The sequence below is a fragment of the Muntiacus reevesi genome, chromosome 4, assembly GCF_963930625.1.
Source record: "Muntiacus reevesi chromosome 4, mMunRee1.1, whole genome shotgun sequence".
Taxonomy (NCBI): domain Eukaryota; kingdom Metazoa; phylum Chordata; class Mammalia; order Artiodactyla; family Cervidae; genus Muntiacus; species Muntiacus reevesi.
In genome coordinates this window covers 171,148,357-171,171,554 of record NC_089252.1, presented here as the reverse complement: position 1 = coordinate 171,171,554, position 23,198 = coordinate 171,148,357, and the positions used below count along the sequence as shown (strand labels likewise).

Here is a 23,198-nt window from a genome sequence, read left to right as displayed (position 1 = left end):
CACCTCGTCCATCTTCAAGGTTTCCCTCACCGTATTGGTCTGGGGTCTCGCCCATCCAGCCCTTGGCCCGTACTCGTTGGGGACAGCGTCGAAAGAGACCCGCCTTTCTCCAGAGGATTGGCGCATTAGCACGCAGAGAGCCCACCCTCGATGGTAGGCGGGTAGTCGTGCGATTGGCTGGGGCCCCGCCCCAGGGCGAGGAGGAGGAGGAGGAGGGGCAGGAGGGTTTGGTTGAGCTGCAGCTGTTTGTCTGTTCGACACAGGCTTGGGCCCGACGGGGGAGACGGAGCCCCAGGTACCGGGCTGATGGAGCCCGCAAGGGCAGGGGCGGAGGCGCCCCGGATAGGAACGCGGCCCGGCCTGCGTGCAGAGGCGGGTCTGGGCCTCCGCGAGGGGTTAGAATGGCGCACCGGAGAGGGGAGAAGGGGACCAGGCCCCGGCAGGCCTAATGGGGGCGCTGAGGAGGGGGCCGGGCGGGCTGGGAGCCCGAAGTTGGTGAGTCGGGGAGGCGGCCGGGAGGCGTTGGCGGCTGGGCTGGGGGCCGGCGCGGGAGGCCCGGGGCTCGCGTGCGGGCAGGGGCAGGCCTCATTGAGCGGCGCCGGAGAGGGAGGAGCTGGGGGAAAGGGCCTGGGCGGCGGGTGAGGTAAGTCCATTCGCCGGGAGGTGGGGAGGGGTCAGACCCGACGCCCAGGCCCCGAGGGGAACCGGGGCGGGACTCTCGAGAGGTCTCTTTGGAGAAGGGTGAGGGAAGGGCCTTAACTGGGTAGGAGGCACTCTCTTCAGGCAAAGTGACTGTTATAAAATAACTAGGCTGCCCCAGAGTTGAGCCGAGAGGCATTTGGGCCCAGTGTGGGAGATCTGACACAAGCGAAGAAAGCTCTCCTCACCGGGAAGACTCAGGTAGCCGGACTAGTGGAAGCAGGGCCACGAGTCAGTGGTGGGAGCTTCTGGGGATGCTGGGGGGTGGGCTGGGGGCCTTGTGGAAGCAGGGCCACGAGTCAGTGGTGGGAGCTTCTGGGAATGCTGGGGGGTGGGCTGGGGGCCTTGTGGAAGCAGGGCCACGAGTCAGTGGTGGGAGCTTCTGGGAATGCTGGGGGGTGGGCTGGGGGCCTTGTGGAAGCAGGGCCACGAGTCAGTGGTGGGAGCTTCTGGGAATGCTGGGGGGTGGCTGGGGGCCTTGGGCTTCGCCACTACTCGCGCTTTTGCTCTCATCGGTGTGGCGATGTGGCAAGTTGAAGTTTTCTGGCACTCTCTGGGTAGACAATGAAGACAAATTGGTTTTCGTTTTTGTTTTTTTTCTGTGACTGTGGGCAGTTCCCAACTCAGCCCCTTCTCTCTCCCTTGCCCTCAAGCTGTTTAGGCTGCAGTCTCGGTGTTTCTTCTTACCTCCTGTTTCATGTCCTGTGAAAAAGCTAAGAAGTTGGATTTGGGGGATGTTTGTTCGTTACTTTCCTGCTTAATAATGTGGTCTATATTGGAGACCATATCTCTCACCTGGAAGTGGGGAATCAGTGATTCATTTTCTGCCCTATAAATGGGCTTAGGTATCCCCAGCCATCCAAGATCTTCTGACCATAGTTGGTGAAACTTTTGTGGTACTCAGACTTGGGTATTTCCCAGGCAGGTAGTGATTATGTGGAATCAAGACTGGAAATATGAGGTGATATCACAGAGGAAGGGATTTGGGGAAGAGAGGAATTCCATTCCAGAAGGTTGGCATCACCCGTTCTTTATCTACTTCTTCAGGAGCTGGGGTTTCTGAGCTATTAGAAAGCTGGGTCAAACAGAGGCACTCGGGGAAGGAGGTGACTAGAGAAAAGGAAGATGGATTTCTAAGACCCAGAGGTCCCTTTCTCCCATATATTTTTAACAGTCTACTGACCTCCTTAGTTCCCCCCATAGATTGGAGCTTATTGGATTTTCCCTTATTATACTTCCTCCTTTTCCCGTTTTATACCACTGTATTTTATAACTATTTTCTTTTTAATTAGAAAAGTGGTATGTACATGTTAAAATATTCAGGTTTTACACAACTGTAAAAAGTGTAAAACCTCCCACATACACCCCTCTCATTTCATCCAGGAAGGTCAGAGATAAGAGACAGCAGATCAAACTAATCTTACTTCACTCTGGGGGATGTGCCACCAAAGGCAATTCTGTTTTCATGTTCCCACCATGGTCTGGCTTCTCCTTCTTTACAGTTTTCCCTTCTGGGATGATACTCTGTTATTTATTGTGCTCCTTTCACAGTTCATTCTGTCTTGCTTTTTATGAAATTTAGACAAGCAGAGAGCTATACTCTGGGTTATCCCTTCACATCCTTACACAAACATACACACCCCACTTGTGCACTGCTGGGTATCCTAAGGAAATGCCCAAATAGATGGCCAAAACATCTTTCTCTTTTATGGGCAGGAAAGAAACGTTAAAGTGAATCATTTTGTTTGGAAAAATTATTGGCATCTTTGCTAAAGTGAGGAATTTGAGATTTCTGTCTTGTGGTTCATGGTCTCTGCATGTTCAAATTATGTGACTCTCCCTTCATTATCCCCAAAGAAGATGGTGGTTCTTCTTAAAGGGCCTTTGTGTCTGTCTTTCTATAGTGATATGAGAAGCTTCCAAATTTTCTGGCTTTGAAATTGGTTTTCCTCTAAACCTCAACACAGCTGGGACATTTTTTTACACCACCTTACGAATTGAATTTGTCCTTGCTGGCTTTAGAAGCCTGTGATGTGCCCAGCCTTTGTGCAGTGCCCTTGGAAACCTTGATTGTTGTCCCTCCAGAAGCTTTTGTCTTCTCTTCTACAAAGCCAGTCCTAGAGAAGATTGTGTAGATGTGTATGTGTTTTAAATCCTCAGTAGGCTTTGTCATTTCCTGCATCCTGATGGTATCCTGTCCCTTCCTTTTTTTTTTTTTTGTCCTTTTCTTCTATACATCTCTTCTTATCTTATCTGCCTTCCCCTTAATCAATGCCTATTTTCAAGAAAAATGATCTAAAATTGCTCCATATTAAGGTGTAAATAACGAATAATCACTTAAAGTATTAATCCTTCCGAGAGTTTTTGCTGTTAAAGAGGGAGTTAAAGAATGGAAATTGTCAGTATAGAATTTCAAACATAGATCTGGAGTTACAAAAATATATTTGGAGAAGAGGAGTTTCCCATTGCCCTTGAAGTCATACCTCATCCCTTCTAACTCTTTTTGCCCAGGAGCAAGGATTGCTCTTTTACAGTTTGCTTATTTGTGCTCACTGATATGAATTTGACTTATGAGGGGACATAGGTATGAGAAGCAAGTGCCTGCTCCCTAATCCTTCAGCATTTCAGATTGGTAACCTGAGTGTGAGACAGTGCATTTAAATTAAGGAAATGCAACAGCCTGGTTGGAGGAGGGATACCTTAGAATCCTGCACCATACACTCCCGCTTCCCTTAGCCACTGACTGAGCAGTCCCTGAGCTGGGTGAGGAGCCTCCCAGGTGAGCAGTGTGCGCGGAGTCTAGGTCGGGTTGTAGTTTCTCTTGAGGGGCAGTGGGTACCTTTTCAGAGGTGTGATTTTTTTTTCCTTTTTTAAACTTGTGTTTCTTAAGTTTAGGGATTAATGGAGATATTGAACCAAAGTTTTTTTTTTTTAACACTTAACATTAACTGAAGATTCAGAAAACTTTTTTTTTTAACCACAGTTGCCTCAGTGTTACCGTGGGAGGGCTGCATGTTTGGTGTGATTAGGCCATCTGAGGCATAGTAACGGGCGACAGGAAAAGCAGTTAGCCCATGTGAGTTGCAACAGTACCTTGTGGGCTGGGTGCCAAGAGGGCCTTCTATCCAGGGGAGATGACAAGCAGGCGAGAGAGCGATTTGGCCTATTAAAAACATTCCCAAATGGAAGTAAGATTCTATCCAGATGGTACAGAAGGGGAGGACTAGATAGAGGAAGCAAGCAGGATTGCTTTGACATTAATGAACACCTACTAGGGACCCCAACATTGTGCTTTGCTCTGGAGATTGAAAATGACATAAAAAATAGTCACACTTTTTGAGAAGTTCTTAGTTTAGCAGAGCAGACAGACATAATTAAATAATGTAGTAAATGTTGTGATAAGAATGCAGTCATCTTTATTTTTTGACCATGCCACATGGCTTGTGGGATCTTAGTTCCCCGACCAGAGATTGAACCTGGGCCCAGGCAGTGAATGCCCTGAATCCTAACCACAGGACCACCAGGGAATTCCCAAGAATGTAGTCTTAATACTGTGGGACTCCAGAGGAAGCAATGGTGAATTCTCTTGGGTTGAGAGGGTAATTACGCAATTTCACAGAGAATGTGACATTTGAGTTTGTCCTTAAAAGATACAATAGGAGTTTGCTAGGCAGACAAAGTGGAGAAAGGCATTCCAGTCTTTCCTAGGTCAATATGAGGGACTTTGCAGTACCATGCTGATAAGAGATTAAGTGTGCTTTTTGGCTTTTGGGGGAATATAAGGGAGAAGATTGGAGAAGGAACTGGCAACGCGCTGCAGTATTTTTGCCTGGTAAATCCCATGAACAGAGAAACCTGGTAGGCTACACAAAGTCAGACACAACTGGAGCAACTGAACAGCAAGGGAGAGGGTAAGGGGAAGTGGAAAACTCTCTTTTAAGCCCGTGACTCATTGGTTAACACTGGATCAGCACAGTGAGCCAAGCAGTGTAATTCAGTTTAAGATTTTGGTAACTTGGGGTCTAAACAAAGTTGGAGAGTTGAAGACACTTACTAGCTTCTGTGCTGTCTTCCCTGTTCATTAAACCTCACATTAATCCCCGGGCCCATTGATTATGCAGAAATCACCACCCTAGTGCCCGCCACTGACTTGCTCCTGTCTCAGCTGTCCTGGCAGGGATCAGTCAAGACCTTTTAGAGAAGCATGGTAATAAGTGATTCCTTCTATCAGAAGGATATGGGACTAGATTCTAGTTCCCAGGGAAGGCCTGGGGCTTCCTAACCTGTTTTCAGTCCCAAAGGAAGTACTTATCCAAACTGTATAGAGGCAGAAACTATCCAGTCTAAGCTCTTGTTCCTGTCCTGGTACTTTCTTTGAATTTCAGTTCAGAGTTCAGCATCTCCTGCTTCCGTAAGTGTATAGTGATATTATAGGAGCAAGAGTGCCTACTAGGAGTACATGCCAGAAGGGTATTTGCTACTAATCTGTTCTGTGATAGCTGGCTGTATGGGCAGGTTGGTTGATTTTATTTGCCTCACTTTCCTCGCTGTAAAGTACAGACTGGACTAGATGACCTCTAAACTGCCTCTAATCTGCAAAACTGAATTTATAGGGCTAACATGAGGGGAGCTCGACTCCAGTGGCTCTTTACCTGAAACTCAGTCTCTGTTGATAGATGACAGACGTCTGGAGGCATCCATTACATGTAGTTGGGTTTCCCTGGCGGCTCAAACAGTAAAGAATCTACCTACAATACGGGAGACCCAGGTTCAATCACTGGGTTGGGAAGATCCCCTGGAAAAGGAAATGGCAACCTACTCCAGTATTCTTGCCTGGAGAATTCCATGCACACGGACAAAGGAGCCTGGCAGGCTACAGTCCATGGGGTCACAAAGAGTCAGACACTACTGAGTGACTAACACACACATCATACGTAGTTGACATAGGAACTCAAAGCCACCAAGTGGGAAAGGATCTGAGGAATGGAGTCCTGCCCTACCAGGGATCAGCAGGCTAAGCAACCTTTCCCTTTGTGTTTGATTTTTTTTTTTTTTTGCCACCCTGTTTGTGGGATCTTGGTTCCCCAACCAGGGATCGAACTCTTGCCCCCCTGCAGTGAAAGCTCTGAGTGTTAACCACTAGACCACCAGGGAAGTCCCTTAGAAAGCTTTCCTATTCATATTTTCCTCTGCTGCTGGGAGAGCTACCTACACTAAAGAACTTGCCCCTGATTCTCCACCTCCCCCTTCCCAAGTGGACTCTGATGACAGAGTCAAGCCTTAATCCTCCTTAGTCATTTGATAAGCCATTCTTGTGGAGCTGGAATTCTGAGGAAAGTTAAGTCATTCTCATCTGAACTGAAAGGGCTGAAGGGAAGGAAAATCTCCTCCTCCCTTTCTTGCCTCAGGTTTGAAGGTAATCATCATCACACCACCTGACTGGTTGGCTGTGGTTTGTTTTTTGCCTTCAGATGGATCGTTTGCACACTGTCGATTGTCAGCCAAAAAAATCATCACCCGAATAGGGGAGAAATCAATTGAATCTTACGTGTATTATTCCATTTCTGTACCCCTGATCTTTCGAGAGTCTAGCTGTTGCATAGGAAACATGATACTCTTACTAACAAGCTAGGAGTAAAGATGAAGGCCCAAAGATGGGCAGCCGGTCAGTTACGGTGAACAGAGAAGATAGGACATAGTCTTGAGCTGAAACACTGGAGTGGGAGATAGTCTTTCCCAAGCTAGTAGTTACTAATCTCTGACAGTTGAAGTAAGTTTGCTCATTGACACTGGCTTGACTTACCATCTGTCGGGGTTAGTGACCAAGGGCTTTTCAACCGAGTGTCTGTGACTCTTTCCTACCTTTTTTTTCCTGGCCACGCCATGCAACTTCCAGGTCCCTGACCAGGGATTGAACCCAGGCCACGGCAGTGAAATCATGGAGTCCTAGCCACTGGACCGCCAGGGAATTCCCAACTGTTTCCTATCTTCAGTTCAGCTCAGTTCAGTCGCTCAGTCGTGTCCGACTCTTTGCGACCTCATGAATCGAAGCACACCAGACCTCCCTGTCCATCACAAACTCCCGAAATTCACTCAGACTCATGCTCATCGAGTCGGTGATGCTATTCAGCCATCTCATCCTCTGTCATCCCCTTCTCCGCCTGCCCCCAGTCCCTCCCAGCGTCAGGGTCTTTTCCAATGAGTCAACTCTTCCATCAGGGGGCCAAAGTATTGGAGTTTCAGCTTCAGCATCAGTCCTTCCAGTGAACACCCAGGACTGATCTCCTTTAGGATGGACTGGTTGGATCTTCTTGCAGTCCAAGGGACTCTCAAGAGTCTTCTCCAACACCACAATTCAAAAGCATCAATTTTTCGGCGCTCAGCTTTCTTCACCGTCCAACTCTCACATCCATACATGACCACTGCAAAAACCATAGCCTTGACCAGACGGACATTTGTTGGCAAAGTAATGTCTCTGCTTTTTAATATGTTATCTAGGTTGGTCATAACTTTCCTTCCAAGGAGTAAGCGTCTTTTAATTTCATGGCTGCAGTCACCATCTGGAGTGATTTTGGAGCCTCAGAAAATAAAATCTGACACTGTTTCCACTGTCTCCCCATCTATTTCCCATGAGGTGATGGGACCAGATGCCATGATCTTAGTTTTCTGAATGTTGAGCTTTAAGCTAACTTTTTCATTCTCCTCTTTCACTTTCATCACACTTCTCCAACTCCTGCTGTTTTCCCAGGCCCAGAAAGATGTGTCTGCTATTGAGAATTCAGTTCACTCTAATTTAGTGTTCTGCCCCTTGCATCACATGCTTTAAAATGTGAGGGAGTAAGTCAAATAATCTAGTCACTTTTCCTGTTGTTTCTTAAGAGTATAGTATATGTGTATCAACCTAAAGGAAACTTGATCAGCTTATCATCTGTAGGTTTTTTTTTTCTCCCTGTCATGTCATCTGTTTTCAAGTGTAGAGTTATAATGGCCTATCCTCTTAACTTATGGAACAATGTATATGAAGTATTACATAAATATATTTTTAAAAATAATCCTCACAGATGCTGAGAAACTGTATAAGAGAAACATATTTCTTAAATGTACCCAGTACTTTGAATTCAAATTCTGCCTTTTACTATTTTCCCCTATTATCCTTCCTACTCCACCCCCAGATCCTCATAGATAAGGAAGCTGAAGCTCAGAAAGGTAAAAGGAGTGAGTGGCCTAGGATCACAGTGGGTTAACTGACAAAGCAGAGGATAAGGCTTTATTCTAAGGCTTGCCTGATTGCAGAGCCCTTAGCACTGTGCAGGACTGCCTCTGTCGACTCTAGCATTCCATTTTCATAGTTGTTCCATAACTTTCGTAGCAGAACTGGAAAACCTCTAACCCCTGGAGAGCTATATATTTGGCCCTCATCTTAATTTCACCTGGAAGTGCTTTTGTAGGCCAGCCAGAGACTAGACTTCCTACTAACCCATCTTTCAGTGGCAGGCCTCTCCAAAGCAGTGTTTGTTAAAAACTTTTAATCATGGCTCAAAAAAAAAAGTTCTTTTACATCAAAATTCAGTGTGTGTACATACAACCACAAATGAAGCATTTTCACAAAATGATTCTCATGCTTATTATTTGCATGCCACATGGTAATTTTTTTCTTCTTTTTTTAATATACTGATCATGATCCACCAAGCGATTTCAAGATCACTACTGCCTCACAGCATAAAAACACTGCTCTAAAGGTTTGAGGATGAAAAGAGTTAAAAGAACTGTGACTAGTAGTTAAGAAACTAATTAATACTGATTCTTGCAGTACTGGTTCCCAGAATTTTGGATTTAACAGACAAATGAAATTTAAGGGTTTCTATTTTTCTACATAAGTATATTTAGAAAGTTTACTACTGACTAGCAACACCATTATTTATTTTTTAAAGAAAGCATTTTTTTAAAAAGTTATGTAGGAAACTTTAAATATATATATATATATATATATTTCCTGTTAATAAAAGAAAGATTTATGTAGAATGAAATCTGAGTTCTTTACATACCATTTTCCTTAGTCTCATTCTCCCTAGAGGGAAGTAACCACTGTTAACAGATGAGCATGTATCTTTCCATACCTTTTTCTTTGTAGAATTTTGCTTTGTTTATAGAAATAGAATCAGCCGGGTGTTTTGCTTTTTTTAAAATTGAACTATAGGTCTTAGAGGCTTATCCATGCAATAAATACATATTTACGTTTGAGAGAAAATTGATACTAAGAAGTTAGAAATTGTGTTATAAAGGATACTCAAATTGAATAAATTTAGCTTTGTGAAAAACTTGCTCTGTCATTTTTATTGTAATCATTTCATCATAAAGCAGTGAAAAGTTCATCACAGAGCGGCACATGTATATCTGAATTCTTAGGGCTCATTGACGTAGGGGCTGCAAAATACCCAGTAGGATCGGAGTGATTTTATACAGTCCTCTGTCTTAATCTAGCCTATGCTGAGACTTTTCTGGGCTTTCTTGTTTCTGTCTCATTTCTCTGTACTTCCTCTTACACTTTTTTTTTTCTTTGTTTTCCTCTACCTCCTTCATATAATGGCTGCTCTTTAGGATTATATTGATAACAACTAATATTGAGATGTCCTTTAATATATTAAATTTATTATTTCTGTGAATCAGGGCCAGTAAATAATACCTGTCTTACTATTTATTAGCTCTGTATTAAACACATCTTTCACTTAATCCTTAGGGCTATTCTATGAGATAGGTATTTTTTCCATTTTATAATGGTAGAAGGCTCAGAAAGAAATTTTCTTGATGTCATGAAATTAATAATGATTAGTAGCTTAATAATGATTAGTAGCTTAATATTGATAATAGTACCTTTTGTCAAATGTTTGTGTTCTTTATATGTATTATTGCATTTAGTCCTCACAACACCTTTTGAAGTAGGTGCTCATAGATTGTTACCCCATTTTACAGATGAGGAAACAAATGCACAGGTAGATTTAGTAACTTGTCCAAAAGTTCATAGCTTGTAAGCAGAACTAGAATGAATCCAATGAATTGGACTCCACAGCTTTTGTTACTCTATGCTTCTTTCTGTATGGCTTTTCTGTCCTTTCCATCTTTACTAATATTGCAGATATTTTTAACCCTGATTTGATCCCAAAGCAATTATTTTTTCACTATATATGTCACAGAATATGATCTTTATGGAGTCACTAGTGTCAGTCTTGGAGAAGGGAAACATCAATTTGAACCAGCAAAGTACAATCCAAGCAGTGCTTAATTTTGGGGTGAGGTGGTTTTGCATGTTCTGATCACGCTAATGCTTTTTTGAGTCTCATAGTTCTTTTCCCCTCAGAGTCAGGATGATGAAATATATTCAGTTTTGGATGATTGGACAAAGTCCCAGCCTCTGTCTGTATCCTCTTCCACCAGCTTTCCTAGCCACTTAGAAGGTAGAGAAGGTGGTTCAGTTATATTCTTTCATCAAGTATTTATTGCTTGAAGACTTACCCCTGCGCCACCTTCTGGAGATTGCTGCCTGTGTTTAGAAGGTGCACCTTCTTCCTCTGGGCCTGACTTGGAGGCCTACAGCTGTTAGGCCTTTTTCATGTGGAGCGTAGTCTTATCCCTAGGCACCAAGAAGAGAGCCGCACGTTGAGAGTAAATCAAGCCTACTGACTCAGACTTGATAGATTTTCAGACTCAGAGGGGTGGTAGAAGCAAAGGGAAAAAGTTAACACTGAAGGTAGTCTGTTTCTCTGTTACCTCTGAGCAGAAATGAGAAAGGATAGATTTTGGTAATTGGATCCTGGTTTGATTTTCAGAGATGTCAGTTTCAGAAGTGGTGATGCATGAAGGACACAGAACCAGAGGCTGTCCCGTAGCTCCTCAGAGGGATGACTGCTAGCTATACCCCTAGAGTGAATTTCTCATTTTGAAGGCTAGAAAGAAGAGGGGGTAATGAAAGGACAGCACCTGGACGCCACGGAGATGGTGGGGGTCTGGGGTGCTTTCGGGGGGACCTGGGTGTTCTTTAGGCCAGCTAAAAGTTGGTCGATTTGCTGTTCTTTGAAGAGCTGGTGGGGAATGACTGGGAGATTAAAGACGACTCTCACATGGTTTTCACTCTCTCCATTGCAGCGCACTCTACTCTAAATGCTGTTCTTGTTTTCTTGATCCCCACTCTTAACCACTGAGTGCCAGGTGCCTGGGACCCTCTCAGTGGTGTGAGCTTTTAATGGTGGGTGATTATAAGACTGAAGTCCTTATGGGAGCAAAGAAATGAAGAGATTCTGTCCTTTCTCTTAAAGATGATTGCCGTTGCCTTGGCCCTGTGTTTAATTTCACCTGCCTCTTCTCTTGCAGAACTGCTGAAGCCTGGACGCCCCCTCCCCTCCCCCTCCCCCCTCTGCCGCCTTGTGGCATCCCCCTCCCTCCACCCTTTCCCGCTCTGATAACCTAGCCATGACTAGCAGAAGCACAGCCAGGCCCAACGGGCAGCCCCAGGCCAGCAAAATATGCCAGTTCAAACTGGTGCTGCTGGGCGAGTCTGCGGTGGGGAAGTCCAGCCTGGTGCTGCGCTTTGTCAAAGGGCAGTTCCACGAGTACCAGGAGAGTACCATTGGAGGTGAGCGCTTCAGGGAGAGGGAGAGGTCCTGCTGGGAAGGGCCCCTGGAGGGAGGGGGGCCCGAGCCTGCTGCCGGCCTCTTAGCCCCCAGAAAGGGACATCTCTTACGAAACATGCCCCAAAACAGGTGTCTGTTCATCCTCTTCCTAGAAGAAAGTTAGGAAGGCTGGCCTTTGAGCACCAAAAAAAACACTTTTTAAAAAAAAAAAAATCTCAGACTGTTTTCCTCTTCCTGCTCTCATCTTAATGCCGATGAAGTTCAGTTGAGGGTCGTCTTAAGCATGGTTGATTTGGGGCAGTGGCTTATAATCAAAGGTGTACATCTGAAACTCCTGGGGAGCATGCTGGGCCGTTCCTCAGGTTGGCTGATTAGTTTTGGAAGGAGGGTGAGATTGGTGGCAGTGTAGACGTGTATGTTTGGAAAAGCTCCTTAGATGACCTCTGATGCACACATCTGATAAAGCAGAGGTTAGAGCTAAATACAAAAGGTAGAGAGATACGCCTTTCCTACCTTGGCTATCTTCGCTCTGCCACTATCCCGAAATAGGGTGCTAATTCAATATGAGAACTCCCCATATTTCTCCTGCCCCACTTTTATTACTTACCTTGGAAATACATTCTTAGACCAGCAGAAGTGATACAAAAAAGTAACAGCCAAATAATATAGTGGTGGGACCTCACATCAGGCTTTAAAATCTTCTAATCAGTTCTTGATGTGACTTTTATCTGAAGCTTATTGTCTCTCATTATCTCAATCTATTTTGGTTAGAAGAGTGTTGACTCTGGTATTAAAGCTGGTTCTTTCTAGCCCTTAGAGTTTACTATGGCACCCCCATTCCTTAGCTGGAAAGACTTCTGGCAGGAAGGATTTAGCCAAGAGCAGGCTTAATTCTGGGGCCAGGACCTGAGGACAATGCTAGACCTTTTCAGGGTGTAAGAAGGAGGATGCTGAACCTTTCCTGTAGCTGAACGGCCTGGGTAGTGATTGGTCTCAGACTGACGTGGAGATATTTTGAAGGAGGTTCGGATGTTCCAGTGCATTCTCCCACTTACACCAGCTTCTCCTCTGTTCTCTCATTCATAGCGGCCTTCCTCACCCAGTCTGTTTGTCTAGATGACACGACAGTCAAGTTTGAGATCTGGGACACAGCTGGGCAGGAGCGATACCATAGCTTGGCCCCCATGTACTACAGAGGTGCCCAAGCTGCTATTGTGGTTTATGACATTACTAATCAGGTAAGTGGGCTGAGGAGATTGTCTTGCTTTTATTTATAGGAATTAAATTAGGTGGGGGAGAGAATACCGGTTCTTGAAATAGCAAAATAAGAATACAAATTATGCTTCCAAGTATTAAGAAGACAGAGGTAATGACTTGCCAGAAACAGATGGTTTCGGTGAGTAACGGCTGCTTAGAAGAGGTGAGTTTTGAGATTGGACTTTGAAGGTGATAGCCCTAGATTGGCAGTCATTCCAGCCTACCCATTCTCATCCTTGTGTTTTCCCAGGAAACCTTCGCCCGAGCGAAGACATGGGTAAAAGAACTACAGCGACAGGCCAGCCCTAGCATCGTTATTGCCCTGGCAGGGAACAAAGCTGACCTGGCCAACAAGCGCATGGTGGAGTATGAAGTAAGATGGCCACCAAGTCCTTCTCTGACACACTGCCTCTATGCTTAGGACCTCTTTTTCCCAAACCTGCCCTCTCTGAAAACCTCATCTGAGGACATTCATCATCTCATTTCCCAGTTCTGCACCAAGTTAAATACAGCAGCACTGTGACCCTAATGCCAGCCAGGAGATTTTAGAGGAGTCAGAAGAGAAGTCCAGAGCAGAGGGGTAGGGGAGTGCCAGTACCAGCTGTGGGGTGCCAGTGTGAGAGGAGGAGGAGGGAGCGATTGAACGTGAGGTAAGGGACTCAAGTGTCAGAACCCAGAAGCCCGTAACCAACTTACCTTCTCCCCTGTAATTAAGTTTCCTGACATCTGTTTGTTGGATTAAGTGGTGGAGACCATGGGTTACCCCTTGAGGGAGTCATCACCAAATTATGGGTCCAGGGCCAGCTGGCTCAGAGGGGAGGGGACCTAGGGTGGTGCCTAGCTCCAGTGCTACGTGGGAGTGGAAAGGCAGTACTTGTCCCTGCCCTGCAGTCTGAGCACCAGTACACCTCACCCCTTGCAGGAGGCCCAGGCGTATGCAGATGACAACAGCTTATTGTTCATGGAGACTTCAGCCAAGACAGCTATGAACGTGAACGATCTCTTCCTGGCAATAGGTAAGGCCAGAGCAGCCCGAGGTCTTCCTGTCGTTTTCCCCTTGCCTCTAGGCAAGATCACTAACCCAGGTCATAAGGATAAATGGGAGAGTGTCCCTTTATGAAAACTTGGGGTGTGGAAACACCGTAACTCTCCATCGTGACCTCCATCCTTTGGTTGCAGCTCCAGCCCCCTCGTCTTCAGTCTTGTTTGCAATGAACCCTCCCCTCGTCAGAGCATTCCTTTAGTCTCTCACGTTTCCCCTTTCCCCTGTCTTTTCTGGGGAGATGAGTAAAATCCACCATACTCTGTTCCCTTCTGTTTTTATCTCTAGCTAAGAAGTTGCCAAAGAGTGAACCCCAGAATCTGGGGGGCGCGGCAGGCCGGAGCCGGGGTGTGGATCTTCACGAGCAGTCCCAGCAGAACAGGAGCCAGTGTTGTAGCAACTGAGGGGTGGCAGCAAGCACGGAGCTAGCAGGCGAGCTAAGAGATAACCTCCATCCCCTCCGCACACGGCCCCTCGGTAGCAGCGCAGCCAGCCCTGGTCCCCAGGGCTGCCTCCTGACGGCTCCGTCACGGCACTTTTTAACGCTTCAGCAGCAGCTCCAGGCCGCTGTTGCCACTGGCCTCCTGCCCCTACTCTGGGGCTTGGGGGTCAGATCCCCCAGGACTTACCTTCCAAAACAAACTTTCTTCACTTTGTATTATAGGTGCAAGACAGTGACCTACTCATCTTTCCTCCTCCTGCCCATTTTTTTAGAAAACTTGGTTTTTTTTTTTTGTCTCCTGCCCCTTCCTCTTCTGCTTTTGGTCAGTCTCTGTTCTTGATCTCCTTTTCCTCCTCTCCCCAGGATGGAGAAGGTGGTGAACCCAGGAACTGAGGAAGGTTTCCAGTTCAGTCACATTAAGGGCCTTGGGGGAAAGTAAGGCTCAGAGCAGGGGGTGGTAAGGAAACATTGCCTTTTTGTTTTTGTTTGGTTGGAGTTCCTCATATCTGAAAGCACTGCCGTCCATGAGTTGGCCTTGTGGACGGTTTTTCTAGGTAGAGGTGGGAATGGGACGGCCCGCTCCCGGGCACCAGGTTGGAGTCTTGCTATTGGCTGACTGCAGAAGTGGAAGGGGTGGAGAGGCAGTGTCACCTGTGGCTCGTGAACTCTTCCAAGGCCTATTTTCCCCTCACCCAGCTTCTTAGGTAGCTTCTCCCCCATAATGGGGGAGATTCTGGACCCCCGAGTCCTCCAAAGAATCTTCACTGGTTGCCTGCCTCTTTGGCTCTGCTGTGATCTAAATGGAGGAGGGACCAGTTTCTGATACCCATCCTCTGACTTAGGCATTTTTTCCTCTCTGGCCTTCAGATGGCCCCAGCCCCAGCCACCATATCCCCCTGCAGTTTGCACTTTAATTGATGGTAGTTCAGTTGTGATACTTGTTTAGTGGGCGGTTTGGTTGACATACTTGCCCTCTTTTTAGTTAAGTGGAATCCAGTGTGTATGTGAGACTTGAGGCGGGGCTGCAGAGAACAGTACCGGTGGCAGCGAGTCAAGCCCAGTCTCCACTGCTTGCTGCCTCTAGCTCTCATTCTCACTGCACCTGTATTCTTGCCAGCCTGACTCTTTGGTAGAGGTTTACCTTTCCTGGGAAATTAACTGAGCCACTGCAGAGCAGTCTCAGGATAGCATAGGCCACTCGCTGTAGGAGAGCAAAGGAGAGTCCGGCCAGAGGGAGGAGTTTTCTGCTTTCCCAGGGTTCCCATTCAATTTGATCTACCCATTACTATGTCTTTTCTACTTCCCTGTAAATAGGTATGATCTTTATTCCCACTGTGCAGTCTGTTCTGCCCCCCTACCTCCCATCAGGCCTGATTTCTTTTCTCCTTTGTTAGCATCTTCAGTTGGCCATGCTGACCGCCCCAAACCCATCCCCCATGCAACCAGTGGTTTGCTCCACACACCACTAGGGCGTTGTGCCACAGAGGCCTGCCTGTGGCCGCTCATATCACAGCGCCTGTCCCTGTGGACAGGGAATGGCTGGCACTCAAGGTCCCTCATGACTGTCTCACCACCAGAGGACATTGGTCCTTTCTAAATCTCCAGCCTCTCTCCACGCCCCTCATCAGGTATTTTAAGATGTCTTTGGGAAGCCATCAAGGCAAGAGAGAACTCTAAATTCCTTCTTGTTCTAGCTCAGAATTTTGGGGAAATTGGGGGAAATGAGATAGGAGAGGCCATAGTGAGCTAGGATTGGAACCGTTCTGCCTTTTGGGCTTATAGACTGCTTTCTGTTCCAGAGCAGCTGAGAAATCCATGACGCTGAGATTCTGAAGGACTGAGCTTAGGTTCTTCCACTTATGCCTCAATTCCCTTCCTTTCCCAGGGGCAGCCTTAGTTCCCACGGCCCTGAAACTCATATTCTCCGCCTCTTTTCCCAGCACCCAATAGCCCCCTAAAGCACCCAGTGCATTCTTACAAGTGGAAGAACTAGGATGGCTCTCATAAGTTTCTTAGAAATGAAGTTCTTTGTGCAGTTTTCCCCATGGAGCAGGAGTGAAGATGTTTCATTGCCTTGGGGCTGGGAAACCATTTCTCCAGGCTGCTTCTCCCCTCCACTGTCCCACTTAGGAACAGGATTGGCCTTAACTTATGGGCCTGTCTGCTGCCTTCCTTCTACTTTCTAGCAGCTCTTCTGTTTTTCTTTGAGCTCTGGTGGGCTTGGGGAATCTTAGTTTTTATTTCCCAGCTCTTCATTTTTTTCTTCTGATCAGTTTTTTTTTTAAGGCGGGGTATCTTTTCTTTTTTTTTTTTTTTTTGCCTCTAAGAAAGCATTTGCCTTTTTTCCCTTTTCTTCCTCTCCCAACATAACAATCGTGGTAACAGAATGCGACTGCTGATTTACCGATGTATTTAATGTAAGTAAAAAAGGAGAAAAAAAGGTGTATTGGAGTGTTGCTTCTTCTCTTCTCTTTTTTTTTTTTTTTGCTATTTCTGTGATACAAGAAATTTGCAGGGGCAACCCAATAATGTTTTACTGAACCAGAAACACACCTTCCTTTGCATCTTGGTGCGTGCATGTGTGCGTGCGTACGTACAGGCTAAGTTGCTTGGTCGTGTCCAACTCTCTGTGACCCTGTGGACTGTAGCCCACCAGGCTCCTCTGTTCATGGGATTCTGCAGGCAAGAATACTGGAGTGGGTTGCTATGCCCTCCTCCAGGGGATCTTTACCACCCAGGGACTGAACCCATGTCTGTTATGTCTCCTGCATTGCAGGCAGTTCTTTACTGCTAAGCCACCAGGGAAGCCCTGCATCTTGGTTAACTCCTTATTACTCATCTTTCCTTGATTGGTGAGATAATTCAATTTGTAAAATAGCCCCTTTACTGCTGTTTAATCACTTCTGTTCCCAAGCCACTAGAGCCTCATCAGATCTGTCCCTAGCTTAGCACAGACTGTATATGTGGAAGGGGGTGGGCATCTGTGGACCTGTGGGCAGACAGCTGAGGCTGAAGGGAGAGGTGGTGGTTGTGAGTGCTTCTGAGTGTTGTGCAAAAATTTTTGTGCGCCTCTCAAAGGGGTCTGTGACCTGAGACCATGACCTAAAGAAAGTTTTATAAATCACTGAATTAACATTGTTGATTTATCATGTGATTTCTACCCCAATAGGAAAACTTCAACAGGAAATTCTTCTCCTTTTCTACTGTATTCTTGAAGCTCTGACCCTCACAGTCTAAGTGGAAGTGGTCGGGGAGAATGATAGAAAAGATTAGGTGTGGTTGCAGGAGGAATTTTAAATTCCAAAGAATCTGAAGGACAGGAAAGACACCCTGGAATTCAGTCCCACCTCTGACAGTTTATTAGCTATGGCCTTAGTCAAGTTACTTAGCTGTTCTCTGCCTCAGTTTCCTCTGTAAAATGAAAGTTTTTGAGATTTAAAGGGTCAATTCTATAAAGCCTGTGTGTGGCTCTATGTAGGGTGACAGTTACAAGGCAGAAATCTCATCCCATGGCTTCAGATAATCCTTAACTGATACCTCTGTATCCTTGGACTGAGCTTGTTTTTTAAGACTGGCAGGATAGGTTGGGCATCAGACCTGTCTGATGATTAAATTGTACAGTAAAATTGGGAATCTTTTTTCCAAAAACCTTAGAGCCAAAATTACCTTTTCACTGTCAGTTCCCCTTTCTTTATATTGCTTAGTATTCCACACTACCCCTGCACCCCCACACGACTTATTCATTTCTAGTAAAAGCTCTTCTAAGTTCAATTTTGGAAAGAAGAAAGGGAGGGAGGGGAAATGATCTTCCAAAGTTAAAAGTGAAAGCGTTGGCCTCTCAGTCGACTTTTAAACTCAGCCTTCTCACCTCTAGAGGGCAGTGTTGGGTACGTTTGCCCAGGTCCACAGCTCGCCAAAGACGAGCTTTCCCTAGCCAAATGATGAAAGGGTGATAGCAAACAATTTAATTCGTGTCCTTTATTCTGATATTATGAGCAACTATAATCTTCCAACTTTTGGGTGTTAAAATGTCATTAAATAACGACCTTTTAAAATAAATTGACAACTAAGCAAAATATAAAAGATGGTTGGTTATTCAGTGTTATTTCTACAATTTGAGGAGAAATTGTTAGACCAAGGAATCTCGAAGTCTTTGAGCCACTCTTTAGACTCCATTTCTGCTCTCATTCCTGAAAATAAAAGACTTGCGCTTTTGATCTTGTTTTCTCTCAACGACAAGCAGGGCCGTGGTAGTTGCGACAGAGGAGGAGGCGGAGCTCACCTCCGGGAGAAAGCCGGCTGGAGGCCGAGGCCTCTGGTGGTCGCTCCTCGGCGGGGCGGGCGGGCGGGAGCGCCTCCCAGCCAACCCGTGGGAGTCCGCATCGCCTCACGCTGCTCCGAACATCCTGAGGGTCCCACTCCTCGTCAGGCGCGGGCGGACGGAGAAACGGCGCGTCCTCTCCGCAAGCCGGGGTGGCGCCCGGCCTGCCTCGGCCGCCGGGAGGCGGGCACAGCCGCCCGCCAATGGCCGGGGGCGAGCCGAGGGGCGAGGGTGGTCCCGCACTCTGCCCGCGTCACGGCGCAGGCCCCGCCCCGCCGCCGACAGCCGCCGGGCACGGAGGAGGTAAAGCGGCCCCCAGCGCACGTCGAGCCGGGTAAGGAGGCTGCGGCCAGGCAAGGGGAGAGGAGGGGGCAAGGCCAATAACCTGAGCGGGGGCGGGGCGGGCGCCTGGCGCCCGGGGTGCTCCGAGTCCCAGGCTCAGCAAAACTGCTGGTACCCGCCTCCACCTCCGCAGCCGGGTGCTCCTGGGGCCGTGGGCTATTGCTGCAAAACACTCGGGCCAGCTGTTAGGCAGTGACGTGGAGCCAGCTGCTTGTGCCCCGGTGAAATACCCATATTCTGCCCAAAGTGACCCTGGGGAGTGACTGGTCACCACCCGCACTTCTGTTCCATACCAGAAGACTGCTTCTCCCAAGGCTGGAACCTTGGGCTGATCGAGTTCCAGTATAAGGCAGCTCGACCTCGTCGCTCCAGCAGGGTGGGCTGCTGGCACCGACGGGGAGTGAGAGGGAGCGTGAGGGTCCCAAGGCCCGGGAATACAATGCAGCCTCTCTGCTCCTACTCCTAGCTTTCTTGCATCTCAGGCAATTCTGACTCTTCTCGCCCCACCCCACTCGCCACGTTGGCCCTCCCGAGATCAGTGATCTGCTCAGTGCTGTAAAGAAGGAAAGTGCTGCTAGCCAGAGCAGAAAAATCACCTTCCTTCTCTAGCCGGTTCCCTGACGCCCAGGCCATTAACTACTCGGTCTGCTGAGCTCACTGAAATGGCATAGACAAGGTAGGGGTGTGGACCCCAGGTTGGGATCCAGTTCCCAGCTGGGTTCAATTTTTATTGTTTTAGGGTGGGCGGAGGGAGAGGAGGGAAAGTCCTTCAATGGCAATGTTATTACTTGTTTGCGCATCACAGCAACTCTGCTAGGTAGATCTCATTTCATGGATGAGGACACAAGTTCAGAGAGGCCTGGTATCTTGCCCAGGAACAGGGCTGCTTAATGGCGGGACTGGTTTTTATAAACGCAAAGCAGTTTGACGCCACAGTCTGAGCTTCCTTTACCTCATTAGGTGGCCACTGTATTTTTACTTTTTTGTCTCCTTTTGGGTGAGCACACCCCTCGGTTGTGCTCTGCTAGCTTCAGAAAGAATAAACTGGCAAGCTGCTGGACAGTAAACTTTGGGCTCCCATTGCTCTCTGCAGTGCAGGGTCCAGGGTGGAGGGTGTAGCACCGGTGATTCTCGGGGGACTCCCTCCCACCCCCTGTTCCTTTCCATCCTGTCAGCATATTCTGTCTCTGAACTCCTCCAGGTTTTCTCTAAGGTCCCGCTGGGATCCCTACTCCCATTCTATGGCCTCGTTACCCCAGAAAAATTGTCCCCATCTGCCCAGAGAGCTCCTAGCTGGTCTCCTCTGTGTCATCCGCCTACCCACTGCCTCGAGCTGCCCTAATCTCATCACCTCCCAGCACTCCTATCTTGATCCTGGGATCTGCCTCCTCTCCTAGGTCTCCATAATGCTGCTGCTGAGCAGAGCTGTGGCCCCAGGGCTCCGACAGGCCTGCAGGTAGGCCATCCAGTTCCTCGCCCATGTCTCCTTCCCCCTGTGCTTTTAGGGCACTTAGCTTAACTGCCAGGTGAGATGGCTGAGACTGGGCCTGGGAGGAGAGGGAAGGCCACATCCCCCTTGTCCCACCCATCCCTGAGAAACCCAAGTCCCAGCTGAACGAACCGATGGCTAACCTGGGAGAGGTACACCCCAGGCCTTCCCCCGCCCTTTCTTAGGATCAGAAGTGTGCTACTAAGGAGACTTCTCTCTCTTCCAGACTCAAGTCAACCCCGGCAAGGCTCTGCATTCGGGCCTGCTGTACAGATGATTCATTTCAGCCCCAGCGCTCCAGCTTCACCTTCTCTGGTGGTAACTCCAGCCCCAGGCGATGGAGAGTCGCAGGGACGCTGCTAGGCCTCGGGGCAGTGTTGGCCTGTCATGACCGGCAGTGCAGGGTAAGTAGGGAAGAACGGGGCTTCACTGTCAGAACCAAGGGGCCCGAGTGAGTTTCCCAGGCAACCCAGGCTTTACCATAGAGCCCATGATTACACAGTCTTCATGGTCTTCATGCCAGCACAGATGGAATCTTCTACCTTCCCAGCGGCCATAACTTTGTGGGTTGGATCAGAGTGTTAGTCAGTCAGTCATGTCTGACTCTTCTCGACCCCATGGACCTCATCAGGCTCGTCTGTCCATGGAATTCCCCAGGACAGAAAACTGGAGTGGGTTGCCATGCCTTTTTCCAGGGGATATTCCTGACCTGTTGATCAAACCCTGGTCTCTCGAATTGTGGGCAGGTTGTTAACCGTCTAAGCCACCAGGGAAGCAGAGGGTCAGAGTGAGGTGGAGTGATTTCTTCCTAACATTCTGCTCCCTTTTGCCTCAGGCTTCTCAAGAGTCACCACGCAGATATACGAGGGAGGAAGTGAAATCCCACAGCAGCCTTGAGACTGGGGTCTGGGTGACTTTAGGCTGTGAGGTCTTTGATATCACAGAATTTGTGGACATACATCCAGGGGGGGCGTCAAAGCTGATGCTAGCAGCCGGGGGTCCTTTAGAGCCCTTCTGGGCCCTCTATGCTGTTCACAACCAGCCCCACGTGCGAGAGATACTAGCTGAGTACAAGATTGGGGAGCTGAGCCCTGATGACAAAGCACCCTCCGTCCTGAAGACCTCTGATCCTTATGCGGACGATCCCACACGTCACTCAGCTCTGAAGGTCAACACCCAGCGCCCCTTTAATGCGGAGCCGCCCCCCGAGCTGCTGACAGAAAACTACATCACACCCAACCCTATCTTCTTCACCCGGAATCATTTGCCTGTACCTAACGTGGACCCAGACACCTATCGCCTGAATGTAGCAGGGCCACCAGGGGGTCAGTCGCTGTGCCTGTCCCTGGATGACTTGTACCAGTTCCCTAAGCACGAGGTCACCGTCACTCTGCAGTGTGCTGGCAACCGGCGCTCCGAGATGACTCAGTTCAAAGAAGTAAGAGGTCTGGAGTGGAGTTTAGGGGCCATTAGCACTGCGCGCTGGGCTGGGGCACGGCTTTGTGATGTGTTAGCCCAGGCTGGTCACCAGCTCTGTGAAACTGAGGCCCATGTCTGCTTTGAGGGCCTGGATTCAGACCCCACAGGGACTCCCTATGGAGCATCCATTCCTCTGGCTCGGGCCATGGACCCTGAAGCTGAGGTCCTGCTGGCATATGAGATGAATGGGCAGCCTCTGCCTCGTGACCACGGCTTTCCTGTGCGAGTGGTGGTTCCCGGTGTGGTGGGTGCCCGCCATGTCAAATGGCTGGGCAGAGTGAGTGTGGAGCCAGAAGAGAGTTTCAGCCACTGGCAGCGGCGGGATTACAAAGGCTTTTCTCCGTCTGTGGACTGGGACACTGTAGACTTTGACTCGGCTCCATCGATCCAAGAACTTCCAGTCCAGTCAGCCATCACACAGCCCAAAGAAGGGGAGACGATAGAGGCAGGGGAGGTGACTGTCAGAGGCTACGCATGGAGTGGAGGAGGGAGAGCTGTGGTCAGGGTGGATGTGTCTCTGGATGGGGGCCTAACCTGGCAAGTGGCTGAGCTGGAAGGAGAGGAGCAGCGTGCCCGAAAGGCCTGGGCCTGGCGGCTATGGCACCTGCAAGCCCCTCTGCCAGCTGGGAAAAAGGAACTGAACATTGTTTGTAAGGCTGTAGATGACAGCTACAATGTGCAGCCAGACACGGTGGCCCCAATCTGGAACCTGCGAGGGGTGCTCAACAACGCCTGGCACCGCGTCCATGTCCATGTCGCCCCATGAGAAGGTGAAACAGAGCCACATTCTGAGCCCCTTTCCATACCCATTCTTTGGCCTCGCTACCGCAAAAAATCTTTTCCCTCCACCTCCTTTCCATGTCTTGGATCACAGCCCTGACTATGCATTCTGAAGCCACACACAAATACATTCCTCACACATATCCACCCAGGCACTCACCCCTCCGTGGATACTATGTTATAGTCACAGGCCACTGACCCTGTGCCAGAAGGTAAGAGCTATTGGAGCAAAGGGCTGGAAGCAGGAAAAGTAATTCTGGAAATAAGCACTATTTTCTCTATCTACCCTATCTCCATTTCTAATGACTGTCACCACTGAATCCTTACTTTGCCTTTGCCCTTGAGATTCTTCAAAGAATGTGCGTATATGTAACTTTTCACCGCCTCTAGGTTGCCAAGGGCTGTGAAGAGCGCAACACAACCCTCTCCCTTTATAGTTCCACTTTTCTAAATACATCAATAAAATATCTGTTTAAGACTACCACTCTGAAAAATTTTAAAAAGATGATTTGGGGAACTTCTTGAGGCTGGGGAGTGAGCAAATTGCAGGGAGGGAAATGCACTGGTACTGGGATATCTCTTGAGAACCCAAAACGAAAGGTGAAAGGAAGTCAAGAAGTGGGGTTTCCTTCTCTTAAGGCTGTCGGTATCTGCAGGGCTACTTAGGTGAATGACCTCAAGATACCCCTCTAAGGGGAAATTTTTTTAAATTTGGCATCCTT

At 48.0% G+C, this 23,198-nt stretch overlaps 2 protein-coding genes across 3 annotated transcripts; both read left to right on the top strand.

Annotated features, from left to right (window-relative positions):
* The first annotated feature begins 213 nt into the window (after positions 1 to 213).
* RAB5B (RAB5B, member RAS oncogene family) lies at positions 214 to 16,509 on the top strand. Its single transcript, XM_065934950.1, has 6 exons — positions 214 to 295; positions 11,065 to 11,326; positions 12,411 to 12,562; positions 12,832 to 12,954; positions 13,504 to 13,597; positions 13,912 to 16,509. Exons 2-6 carry the CDS (start codon positions 11,164 to 11,166, stop codon positions 14,025 to 14,027), a joined length of 648 nt encoding a protein of 215 aa, XP_065791022.1. The 5' UTR covers positions 214 to 295; positions 11,065 to 11,163; the 3' UTR covers positions 14,028 to 16,509.
* A 1,891-nt stretch (positions 16,510 to 18,400) lies between these two features.
* On the top strand, positions 18,401 to 22,960 carry SUOX (sulfite oxidase). Of its 2 annotated transcripts, XM_065934949.1 has the most exons (5): positions 18,401 to 18,720; positions 19,195 to 19,404; positions 20,126 to 20,184; positions 20,444 to 20,621; positions 21,053 to 22,960. In XM_065934949.1, exons 3-5 carry the CDS (start codon positions 20,135 to 20,137, stop codon positions 22,460 to 22,462), a joined length of 1,638 nt encoding a protein of 545 aa, XP_065791021.1. In that variant the 5' UTR covers positions 18,401 to 18,720; positions 19,195 to 19,404; positions 20,126 to 20,134; the 3' UTR covers positions 22,463 to 22,960. The 2 variants fall into 2 exon arrangements, with proteins under 2 accessions (XP_065791021.1, XP_065791020.1); XM_065934948.1 differs by lacking the exon at positions 19,195 to 19,404 and having other exon boundaries at positions 18,402 to 18,720.
* The last annotated feature ends 238 nt before the right edge of the window (positions 22,961 to 23,198 follow it).

Excerpts from the sequence above, each read along its gene's own strand:
- RAB5B (XM_065934950.1), top strand. The coding sequence starts at position 11,164 with ATGACTAGCAGAAGCACAGCCAGGCCCAACGGGCAGCCCCAGGCCAGC. Across the intron at positions 11,327-12,410 it reads CCAGGAGAGTACCATTGGAG|CGGCCTTCCTCACCCAGTCT; the intron begins GTGAGCGCTTCA and ends TCTCATTCATAG. Across the intron at positions 13,598-13,911 it reads CGATCTCTTCCTGGCAATAG|CTAAGAAGTTGCCAAAGAGT; the intron begins GTAAGGCCAGAG and ends TTTTATCTCTAG.
- SUOX (XM_065934949.1), top strand. The coding sequence starts at position 20,135 with ATGCTGCTGCTGAGCAGAGCTGTGGCCCCAGGGCTCCGACAGGCCTGC. Across the intron at positions 20,185-20,443 it reads GGGCTCCGACAGGCCTGCAG|ACTCAAGTCAACCCCGGCAA; the intron begins GTAGGCCATCCA and ends TCTCTCTTCCAG. Across the intron at positions 20,622-21,052 it reads GTCATGACCGGCAGTGCAGG|GCTTCTCAAGAGTCACCACG; the intron begins GTAAGTAGGGAA and ends CTTTTGCCTCAG.